Consider the following 12430-nt stretch of genomic DNA (forward strand, 5'->3'; position numbering starts at 1 on the left):
TTTTTTTTTTTTTTTTTTTTTTTTTTTTTTTTTTTTTCTGAGAAGTGGGCATAAATAGCTTTGGTTTCACTAAAACTCTCCCTACAGGACTATTTTGAGGCTTCCCAGCAGCACACACAGAATTAGATTTTCATGTCCAAAGGATGTCTAAGGAGACAAAATTAAATTATACGACAAGATAGAAAAATGAGGGAGTGCTGGGAAAGGAATGAAGGCTGTGAGAGAATAGCAGGAAGCTGGATGGTCTGGGTTGGGAGTTTTATGGGCTTGTGTAACATTCTGAGGTCTGTGGATTGATCATTCTGTATCTCACTTGTCTACTCCAGGTGCATCCCTCTCCTCAGGGCATGCAAACCCAGTGTACTCCATTTGGGGGGCTTCCGAGTCCCCTTTCTCTCATGCATCTATTAACACCTTCCCTCCTTTTTGCAAATGCATCTCTCTTTCCCTGCAGCAACTCCCACTTACCCCTTGGAAGCTGTTGTCTGGGAAGAACTAGACTTCTGGCAGTGGGGGGTGGATAAGAAAGGTGGTAGCAATAACTGTTTCTTAACCTTCATATACATTTCTCCTAATGCTTCCTCTCTAGTGATTTATCAGTAGCAGAAGTCTGGGCAAGAAGATAGAAATCCATTGTTCAGTATAAAAAGAGCCAACCCTACTCTATTAGTTTGTAAATTAGCTTGTATCATGTTATTCATACCTGGATTGCCTAGTTGCATAAGAGTACTAGTCAATTTACTCCAATAGCGTGTCTAATGAACTCTGACATTGGTCCTTTTTTGAATGATCAGGAGATCTGACTGTATAATATTTCACATTTCTTCTCATTCGTATTGACATTAATTTAAATTCCTGTGATCCCCACTCTATCTTAGGCTATATAAAATACATCTAATGGAAACAATGCAACTCTCATTCTGCTTGTGTATTTTTTTCTATCATTCAGTAACATTTTGGTATGATTTTTTTCTGTTCTGTTCCTGTAATGGCTAAATACTCGTAAGTTCTCCCTTGAATGATTCAAATGTATTGAACGTCATTGTTCACCTTCCTTTAGTTGTGTTGAAAAGTTCTACTTGCTATTATGTGTGTGTGGTTTTTATCTTTAGAATGTGCATTGTGATTTTCCTGTGACTTTTGTCTCCATTCACTTACATTGACTTGTAAGGTCACACAGCTAATGTGTGTTACCTGCTTTCCTGTACCTGGCACTGCTGCAGTTCTTTGCTTTTTGCTCCAGGGGGGCAAGAAGCACTTTATTCTTTGGTACAACAATTCTGAGATTTGAAGTATAAAGGTAGGGCAACCACCATGGAAGATGGCATCATAAATAGAAGGGAAAGACCTGTAGTCTGCTTCCTTTGTCTATGTAAATGCATAGCAATAATAGCCTTTCACGACCCACACTCTGCAGAGTTAACCCAATCCTTTTAATAATCTGTGTAAGAACACTGGTTGCTATGGCAACACATTCTGTGGTACCATTTGACTGTCAAAATAACCCCATGAAATATCATGCTAAGAATGTTTTAGAAATTGACTTTTAAATTAAAAAGTAAATAAATCCACCTAACTAGAAGATATGGCTAGATTCATGGTCTGCAAGAGAACAACCATTTTCTACCAAGGGGAATCAGACTAGTGGAGATGGATGTATTGTGTTTCTCATCTTTGGTGAGTGAGCTGAAATAGAATTTAGAAATACTTTTTCTGCTTAAATTAATGATGTACCAACCACATCTGTGTATAAGAAGTTAGCACAAGAGTCAAAGGTTAAATGATCCTCAGATGTTACACAGTTTGAGTTAGTGGCTGTCTTTGTGGTGCCTTTGCTTCTCTTACAGTTTCCATTGGCTTGTGTTCATCTTTAGAACTGCTGCTGTCTCTGCTTTTTTTCCCCCCTACTTTTCCTTCACCTCTTCATTCCCTTTCTTGCAGCAAACTCAACACATTTCTTTATTCTATTGGTTAAAATAATCTGCAGTTAAGTGGGGTTTTTTTATTTTTATATAGGTGTCATAGCAGTGCTTTAGAGGTAATGTTACCACCAGATTAATAGATGTGGTCAGCCATTGTCTCAAAGAGCATTATGTTGGTCAAGTAAAAATCCAGGCACTTCTGAAAGATTGTTTAAGAAAAACAAGCATTCCTAAAGACAGCATGTAGTATCTGAATATCAAATGTCAAGCAGGCTAGAACAGCTATTGTGTATCCCAATTTAAATATGGACAGAGAATTAAGATGTAAGTAAAGTTTACATTTTTTTGTTGTAATTTTTTTTAACATGAGATTTTAAAAATCATTCATACTAGCTTAACTTTTCTCCTTCTTCTCCTGAAATCAGCTGCCACTGTAATTGCAATTGCCACTGTAATGAATTCCCTTGAGGTGGACTATCCTGTGTAGTAAAATAACATAAAGAAGTAGGAACTATCTACTTCTCCTGTTTCTGGCTGTCATAGAAAATCAGAATACTGGTTTAAGCATTATTCCCTTTATTACTGAGACCAATATAGTAGCCTTAATGCTCACAACTGAATGACTTTTACTGGTACTTTTCATCCCTTATAGCCGATGAAAATATATAAGACAGGTAATTTTAAACTAAAATTTTTGCCTAAAAATAAGCTCATGTTTATTACTAGTAAATATAAAAGACAAATTGAAACCTCATATTTTGATTGAATTCATCTTGTTTTCTGCAAAAAAACCTTGGACTGATCTAGGTAAATGTAATACAGCTGTGCTTTGCTTTTCTGAACCCAACAGATGACTATTGAAGCAAAATCCCCTTATCTTACATTATTTCCTTCTTGGGGATAGCATTTCTTTTGTAAATGTTACTTTTTATTGTCTGTGATATCCTTAATGATGTTAAAGCAAATTTTAAAGTAAAATGAAGTAGAAATTGCCAATTATTTGATAATAAAATGAATACATTTTAATGTATATTATTATGTTCACTCGTATTTAAAGTATAACTGCAGATAGATCAATATGCACCTTCCTTAGAAAGGGTGATTTTCATGCAGGAGATTAACAGTTGAGTGGATACTTTGTATTAAAATAGCAGTTTATCTTTTGAAATGTATAAATGGGAATCTTTTAAGTTTTCATTATGTAAAATATTTCTTTAAAATATATCACTGTTTAATTTGAGAGTACTGTTTCTTTATGCACAGAGGCCACCTTCAACATGTTTATCAGCAAGAGAGGAAGAAGATGATGATGCAGGTGAAAATACTTGTGGTCCCTCAGGTTTATGGGAGGCATTGACACCTTGTAATGGATGCAGGAACCTTGGATTTCCTATGCTTGCGCAGGTATATGTTTACCTTCTCATCATAAACTTTATTAACTGTAGAAGAGCTGCTTAACCTCTTCTCTGCCTTATCTCTTACAGTAATTTCTAGTCGTGCCTTATTCCCTTGAAAATTGTTACCTGTGCTCTTCATTTTAACACAAAATCTGGTTTTAAAATTAAATGTTGAGGTTCAGTCATCCTGCTGTAATACTCATTGAGATGAGTTTAATATTAAGACTGTTTGATGTTCATTACCCCTATTTTATACAGATAGTTTTTGTATTGCATAGCTTTCTCTTCTGATTCTGTCTGGAAAAAAAAAAATTTAAGTCACATAGTTTCCTTTGGGATAAGCCCTCTATTTTTGACCAGCTTCTAATTAACATAATGACATCTTAGCTACTTTCTTTATAGAATTAATTGAGGACATCATGCGTAAGTCAACTGATGTCAGAATATAGCCTAAGACTTTTCTTTGAAGGTTATGCAAGTTAAAAAAAAAAAGTCCCCAAACATTTTCAAATCTTCATGATAATACAGGGGAGAATGAATTAAAATGAGTTATATACTTGTGTCTGAGTCCCAACAATTCTCGGAGCATATCAGTCTGCAGTATCCACCAAAGGCATGCCAACAGCTGTGTTCTGAACAAGTGATATTGTATTGCTACAGAACAGGATGATGCTTATTGCTGCTTCTGGGTCTCCCTTGTTCTCTCCCCTCACTATGTTTTACCAGTCTTATTTCTGTAACATTTTTTCTGCTCTTTTCTTGTAGCGTTGGATGGAGGCCTGCCAAATTTGTTTAGAAATGCCTGTTTTTTTCAGTTGCATCCTTACTTGGCACTGCATTTAAATAGCTTTGTCAGATTGTTGTGTACCAGATTGGAATTACATATCCTGTCTCACCACACTTTATACACTGTTGCTTTCATACCATGACTGTACGTTTTATTCCCTTTAGTCTCATGGGACTTGCACCTGTTTGAAGTCAATGCTAAAGCTTCCACTGCAGTCAGTGGAAACAGGATATGGCAACTAACGTGCTTGAATAACAAAGAGCACTGCCCTATCTTTTTATAAGGAGCTTTTATATTGCTTTCCCCTTTCGGTAGCTGTTTTCTACTTCATATTATCTATCATTTTAGACATTTGGCAAGGTGCAGAGCTGTCTGAGTTATCCTGATTTATAATAGGAGCATCATAGTTACTAATTCCTCATTTTAAATAATTTTTTCAATAAATATTTATTAAATGGAACTTCTCTTGTTTAAATACATATCACCTATGGTTTAATTATTGTCAAAATTTAATATGATGTTTTGGAGTGATTTCCTGATTTTAAAAAACATATTTGTTTTCCTTGTTTCTTTTTAATGTAAGGTATATACCTTACATTAAAGCATGCTAGAAAATTGAGGAATGCATTTGAAAAATAGAATAGAGTTAACTTTGTTGGTTGGGATCTCTTTCCTTTTTATAAAGATTCATTTTAAGAATGATGCAGATTTTAAGATAGTGACTCCTGAATTAGTTTTATTCATTAGTTTTATTCATTGTACTTCAAAATTTAAACTCAACCTTACAATATCTCATCTTTGTTGCTCTGACACCTGGTAAGATTTTAAATTATAGGTACAAAAAAGGGGAATATTTATTCTGTGTTCATTTATGAAATGAGAGATAGCCTTTCTAGATTGTTTCTCTCCATAAAAATTGAAGACAGAGATAGTTTGGGGGGGGTGGGGTGGGGTAAAATTTTCTTTTTATGAAAGAAATGAAAGAATTTAAGTAGTGAAAAATCTCCGATTTACAAACAGGTGAATTCACTTTATAGAGTGTTTCCGTCACTGTATGCGAACTTTCAAGCTGTTAGCTAATCTGTTGGATCTTTCACATTTATTTCATAATGCAGCAGAGAACGTTTGTTCTAAGAGATCAAGAACACAAAGTATTTATTTCAATTTTTACATTAAGACCAGTATCTTGAATTGGTCTAACAAATTACGATAGATATAATCTGCGACAGCATGTTTTAGGTAAAAGTACAAAAATGTGTTTGATACTCATGTCAGTCCACTAACATATCAGAAAATGCAGACTCATCATAAAGAAACAATGAGATAAGTGTACTTGACATCATGTCCTAAAATTCATGCTCTACCTAAGATCCCAAAATAGGGCCTATGAATTACTCTTAAACACAAACAACGAGTTTATTTTTCAATTTATTTTGTAGTTAAAATAGATTTTACAGTTATATAAATATACTGTGTTTACACATCAAAAGAGAAGAAACATAAAGATTGATTCTTGGTTTGTATACACAGTCAGAGGTACAATGGCAAAATGAAAGTGAATTTTAGGTGAGATTATGACAGCGTCCATCTGTGACCTAATGAGCTAACAGCTTTCATATGCCAAATAAAAGGGCAATTATCTCTTTGACATACTTGATTTCTTTATTGCAGTTATGGAAAAAGGCTTGGCTGGAAGTATTTTGCATGCAGTATGTCATTTCTGTCTATGCTGTGCTGGGAAGTGTCATTTTAGAAAGGGCTGTCATAGAAAGTTCTGTGTAAATTGTTCTGCAGATATCATTTAAAACCTAACATAGCAGTAATACATGTATTCTAAGAATAAACAACTCTTTTTTACAGTCTCACAATTGGTGAAGTCCTGGAAGAGTTTGATGGAAAATCTTCATGTCTTGTAAAAATGTCAGGGTTTTAAAAAGTTCCTGATTCTCTATCAGAATGGAGCTAACAACCAGTTTCAGCCAACCCCTAAATTAAAAAAAAAAAAAAAAAAAAAAAAAAAAAAAAAAAGCGCCAGAGAGCAAGGATACACAGCTGGATTTTGGAGACTGACATTTAAATGCCTTTTATTATTTTAGCAGACTCAATTCCATTTGTAGAGAATGATTTATGGTTAATGTCAGTCTATTGCTTTTTTTCTGAACATAATCTTTCTTTTTGGGCAGATTTTCCATCCTTGGTAAAACTGATGCACGTTTTTGTGAAAGATGTTGACTTCAACAAATGAGTATTTTATACCTGAAAAAAACCTTTCATAGGAAATTCCAGATTCTATGTTTTCTGGCTGTCAGTACAAAACAAAAACTTTATTTCCACCTATTTAACTGAATAACTATCTTCTACAGATTCCAGAATTTCTAATAATCTTAAATATCAGCTCAATAGAAACAGTTTTGAAAAGTTTCAAAGATGTAAAACCCCAAAAGTGTTTCTACAGCACTCTCAAATTCTAGCATGGCAGGCTTCATTGGAAACAGTTTACTCTCCAATGACATGCCTGTTATACTAAGAGAAAGCTTTTACAAATGGTGTGATAGTACTAGACCCTCTTCCATGGTTCTCCAGTTCTTGTAAAATCTTCCTACAGTAACTACCAAGATTTTTAATGCTTTAAAGGTTGAATTTCTGGCCATCATAAAAATATGATACCAATGAACATTTTTCTTGTCCAAGACCTAGAATAAAGGAGATTATATTTTATATATAGTTTTCTCTCAGAATAGCCACAAAAGTAAGAGTTATGTATCTACTATGCTGTAGGTAAATACTGGAAAGAAAACTGAGATAGGATCCTTTAAAAGTAGGCAATGATTAAAAAATTAGCAATGCCTACTAATGATAAAAAAAGATGGAAGTATCATAGTGTCATTATTATTGACCATCTTAAATGAGGAAGCTTTAGTCAAAAGACTGATAGTCAGTCAAAAGACTGATAATTCATCTAATTATAGAATAGGAAAGTTTAAGAGTAGAAATAGCATTATCAACTTAATGTGTATATAGGTAGTTATAGTTATTAGGATGTTCAGAGAAACACAGGCTTCCAGGACAGAATTCTGTAGATAATTGGGTTGATACTACAGCTTTGTTTATGCTCTTCTTGAGGAATGATCACAGTATAGGTAATGATAGCAGAGAATATACAGGAACAGAGGCTTCAGGACAGTGACTGACCTTGATGACAAACCTGCTGAGGCTCCTAACTGTAGAGTCAGACTGTAGGGCTGTACCACCACGTTGTCTGCAGCTTGTACATTGTGATAGCTTCAATATAACTGTAATACACAGCTACAGACTTGCTAGCAGTCAGACCTTCAGTTCTTGAGCACATGTGCTACAGGTCCTATATTTCAAACTGTATTGCTCCCATGGTTGTACTGGGAGGCTGACTCCTCTGAAATCAAGCCTTCAACTGACTTTTCTTCCAAGTCTGAGTTTCAACAAGCTTCTCATTCAAATCTGCTCCTTTCCAATGCATATCATCTCCATGCCAGTCCATCTGTCATTATTCTCTTGTTTTGGTTCAGGCACTTTGCTATGCCACATTGCCTTTGGTAAGTCAGTGAATGGACTTAAGTTTCTGTCCTCACAAAGTCAAGAACAGCAAATTTAGTTTGGGTAAGGATTCACCCCTTTTTGTTTAAAGGAGTTTGAATTCTGGTCCCTGCTCTATGTTTGCAAATGTTTGTGACAGTTTATGTGGAGTGCCATAAGCAGAACACTAGAGAGTTATAGTCATCTTTGGGTGCTGCTTTTTCATCTGGTCAAATTTCAACTAATATCTAACTTTTTTTCAGCATAGTAAAAGGTTTGAAAATAACACCCTATCAGAAAAGCCTATAGTCTAATAATAAATAGGGTCTGTGGATGTGAAGAAAGAAATTGAAATGATCGTATTTCCTGAGTACTCTAATTGCTGTATTATTTTGTGCAAGACAGGCACTTCTACCTGCCTAGATTAAAAATAAAACTGAAACAAACCACAAAAACATAGCTAGCTGTTTCCACTGTATTCCGGAAAAAGCCTCATCTGGTAGGGGTGTGATGCATTTTCTAGGGACAAGAAGATCACAAATTCCCAGGGAAGGCAGCATGATTCTACCTAGAGAGCGTGCTTCTATCTAGATAGTTCAGAAAGGCTCAAGGGCAATTTGCTTTACCTTGTTTTAATGCAAACTAACATTGAGACAAAGTCATTAAGAGAACTTTGAGACATGTTGAGATAAAAAAATTGGTCCCAAACTGCCCTAACACAAGCAAAACCTGTGTTTTCTTGTAAGCACATAGACAGGCTACACTAATTCTGCCCCTTAATAGAGGAACATTCAGTGCACACTGGGCAAAAGACAAGATGGATTGAAAAGTAGTTTCATGTTTTCTGCTATATTCAGAGGAAAAGGTTTTAGTATGTGGATAATGTCAGGGTGCACTGAGGCCTGGCAACTACCTGTGAGCCAGCGTGTTAGGAGACACAAGGGCTACCTGGGATGGAAGGACACAACCTCAGCGGGGGCAGTAGGGGGCAGCCCTGAGCACAGTGCACCAGGCAGGTTCATGATGCTGAGGCAGGTCCAATGTCAAGCCAGAAAGTCAGTCCACACATTGGCGTTGGGATCAGGCTTAGTGTAGTTAATCCGGAACCAAGAGCAGACACCAGGATATCCACAGTGATGAGGCAGGTCTGAAGTGAAGTTGGGAAGTTAGTCTGCAAGTCAGGTCTAGATCATTGGTGGTCCTTGACCAGGCATGGGCACCAATGTGACTGAGTTAGAGATGGACGCTCCTGCAGCTTGTCTCAGGCAGGAACCACATACATACATACTCACATTTTCTTTGGAATAAAGCAGCATGATCCAAATATATGAAACTCTGTAGCTTTTATTGCATTTTTTTTTCATGGATAGTGTGCTTTGAATATTTCTCTGCTAAGGGACAAACAGGGCCTTATGTACAGAGGCTGTCTGCAATGTCAGAGAGATGGGTGGTACAGAGTCCTTTGTGATCACAACATTATCAGTTTCAAGCAAGCGGTCTGCATACCTTAATCTTGACAGCCATGCCAGCATATTTTCCTAATTGTGATATAAAGTAATTGTGAGAAAAAGTGGGTTTAGCTATGTCCCATTTAGGAAGCTGGTGGGTCAGCTAGACTGCAGTGTCTCCTGAATTAAGTGTTGTATGTACAACTTAAAAATCCTGACAGTTATTTCCTATGTTTGACATGACAGCCAACCAGGAATGCCACATTTGCCTATTACAAAATGAAAATAATATCTGTAAAAAGAACAGTGCAGTTGCTATGGAAAAAACTGGACTTCAATTTAAAAGCCATAAGTATAAATCTTCATGTTGCCAGTTGCCAGGAAGCAAGGCTATTTACAAAACCACTAATCTGTGGTTTCAGATTAGTGACAGATTTTCATCTTTTCAGAAACAATGAACTTCTGGGAGACCTTCACATTTACTTTTAAGACTGATCTATATTCTGCTTATACAGTTCCAGGATTCCTAGAGGTAGGAACTCTAGCAACAGGTTCTCCCATGCAAGACAATTTTTTTAAAAAAAGTCTTTTATTTAGAGGGAGAGAAAAGAAAGTGGTCTCCTGACAACATTTTTAGGAGATAAACTGTGTATAATACTGTTTCTTTATCATTATAGGTTGTGATGATAGAAATACTTAGAGTTTGTAGCTTGATGCATCAGTTAATAGGGTCACATATTTCATGTCCAACTTCCAGAAGATAATTGTGTCTGCCTATACTTCTTTTTATATAAATTAAAAAAGTGATTTTTAATGGGAAGGAATTTTGTATTGTGTTTGTACTGTAGAGGTGGGTTAAGGTTATTCTATAGAAAGGCTGAGATAGAAAATTATTATGTTGCATTTATGTTTACACTTGCAAAGACAGTTCTAGATATATGAGAGACAAATCAGGTAATTAAGTAAAAAGCTAACTCAGTTTTCACATAGACATCACGTCTATTCCTAAAATATCTCTGCTGATACTCTGTGGAGAGAGGCAGCATGACTCTATGTTGTATTTTTCTGGAGAATTTTAATATTGGGGAATTAGTGGGTATTGTTTATTTTCATTTTAACGTGTTCTTCCATTCTGAACTCCTATTTTCAGTTGCCTCTAAAAATTTTCTTAGATTTTAAGCTCGTGAGTGTTATAGTAATTTTTTGAACTGCTGAGGTGCAGAGGAGGGAGTATTAAAGAGGGAATATTTCTTCTTTGCTCTTTAATAAAACCAGAGAAAAAGGAAGAGCATATTTTTAAATACTGTTGGCTAAAGAATTTTAACAACTTGGATGCAAGAAATGGTGTCATCCTTCACTTCACTAACAACTTTACCCTCAGGGCATTCAGTGGAGGTATATTTCAAATTACACTGGTAAAGAAACAGATTTGGCTAATATTTATTGGTGTTGAAGTTCACCAAAATTAGAAATTGAAAGCCTTGTGGCATTACCTAATATATGTTTCAGAGGAGAAAACCAGTTATCTTGTGTGCTAATATACTGATTTGATAGGTGATGATATAGACATGGTAGAGACAAAGTTATTATCCAGGAAGGACCACCATTAGCCAGGAAAACTTTAACATACAGTATACCTGGAACATGAATAGCCAAAATAAGATTGTTATATTACCTATATTGTTTTCCTACAGTTTCTAACCTTCACTGAAAGATATGATTTTTTTTTTCTTTTCTTAATTTAGTGGATTAAATGCTGAGTTTAGTTAAATGGGGTTGACATAGAGAGCTATGTTACCCATAAAAAATATTTCTGTTAAACTCTTGACATGTAGTGTTGTCTCTTCTGCAGTAATCTGAGGTTTTATTGGTAATTTCAGGCACATGCCACCCACACACTGAAGCAGCTACTGAAAAGTGCAATATGTATTCTGTCTAAAAAGAATCAGCAGGTGATGATTATACCCTGTTGAACATTGATGGGAAATAAGTATATTGAAAAAAATTGTAGCTTATTTTAGTGCTGTGCTACATTTTCTGATTGTGTTTTAAGAAATGAAGCTGATCATTTTGTTCTTGCATATAGTATGTAGCTTTTTAATTTCCAGTGTAAGTTTCCAGTTGCCCATGACTTCAGATGTCTTGTGGCAAATGCATTTTTATTTATTAGTTGTATAATCTAGACACCACTGCACAGGTATGTAATGTAACCAGAGATGTTGTAAACTGTTTATCCTTGGGTATATTCAGAATTCTCTGGACAAGGCCCAGAGTAACCTAATAGATAAAATAGCTCTGCTTTGACCAAAAGTTTGGATGAGAGACTTCCAGAGATCTCTTTCATATAATGATAAATTCTGTAATTATCTGTAAAATTCTAGCTCTGTGACCTCAGTTGAGCTAATTTATTAAAAAATTTAGGTCTGGCTCCATTTTCTTCAGTTTGTAAATTACTGTTTGTGAAAGTATGGCTATTCCTGTCCAGCACTGTGTAAATCTGGGCACCGTTCATCTGTATTGTCTCTTGGTTTGGTCATGAAACAGGGAAATTAAATGAGATGAGATAGAGAAAGAAAAGAGGTGACAAACAATACTGGAATTGTTTATATATGTGAGGAATAATATGAAGTATTGATGGCCATACTGGTTTTCAAGATGAACTTTAATTACTATTAAAGATACTCAAATTCCTATAGAAATGAATATTCGACTGAACAGTCACATTCCTCACTGAAATATGGCACAGTGATCAACTAGGAAGATCACGAATAATATAAGTATCATAGAATGGTTTGGGTTAGAAGGGACCTTAAAGATCATCTAGTTCCAATCCTCCTGCCATGGGCACGGACACCCCCCACCACATCAGCCCCGTGCAACTTGGCCTTGAACCAGGCAGGTGGCATCCACAACTTCTCTGGGCAACCTGTTCCAGTGTCTCAGCACCCTCACAGTAGAGAATTTCCTCCTTACATGTAATGTAAATCTAACCTCTTTAAATTTAAAACCCTTAGCCCTCACCCTGTTACTATACTCCCTGATAAAGAGTCCCTCCCCATCTTTCCTGTAGGCCCCCTTTAAGTACTGGAAGGCTGCTATAAGGTCTCCCCAGAGCCTTCTCTTCTCTGGGCCGAACAACCCCAACTCACAGCCTGTCCTCATAAGGGAGGTGCTCCAACCCCCTGATCATCTTTATGGCCCTCCTCTGGACCCACTTGAGCAGGTCCATGTGCTCCTTATGTTGGGGGCCCCCAGAGCTGAACACAGCACTGCAGGTGGGATCTCATGAGGGGGAGAATAACCTCTCTCAACCTGCTGGTCAGG

At 36.1% G+C, this 12430-nt stretch overlaps 1 protein-coding gene across 6 annotated transcripts in view; it reads left to right on the forward strand.

Annotated features, from left to right (window-relative positions):
- ANKS1B (ankyrin repeat and sterile alpha motif domain containing 1B) overlaps window positions 1-12430 on the forward strand; it is a 455171-nt gene that overhangs the window by 105536 nt on the left and 337205 nt on the right. For all 6 annotated transcript variants that reach the window (XM_026865589.1, XM_026865597.1, XM_026865606.1 and 3 more), the window contains exon 9: window positions 3186-3326. In XM_026865589.1, coding sequence (XP_026721390.1) covers window positions 3186-3326 — 141 coding nt within the window. The remainder of the gene's footprint in view (window positions 1-3185; window positions 3327-12430) is intronic.

The sequence above is a fragment of the Athene cunicularia genome (assembly GCF_003259725.1).
Source record: "Athene cunicularia isolate RWA chromosome 1 unlocalized genomic scaffold, athCun1 chr1_part2, whole genome shotgun sequence".
Classification (NCBI taxonomy): Eukaryota; Metazoa; Chordata; class Aves; order Strigiformes; family Strigidae; genus Athene; species Athene cunicularia.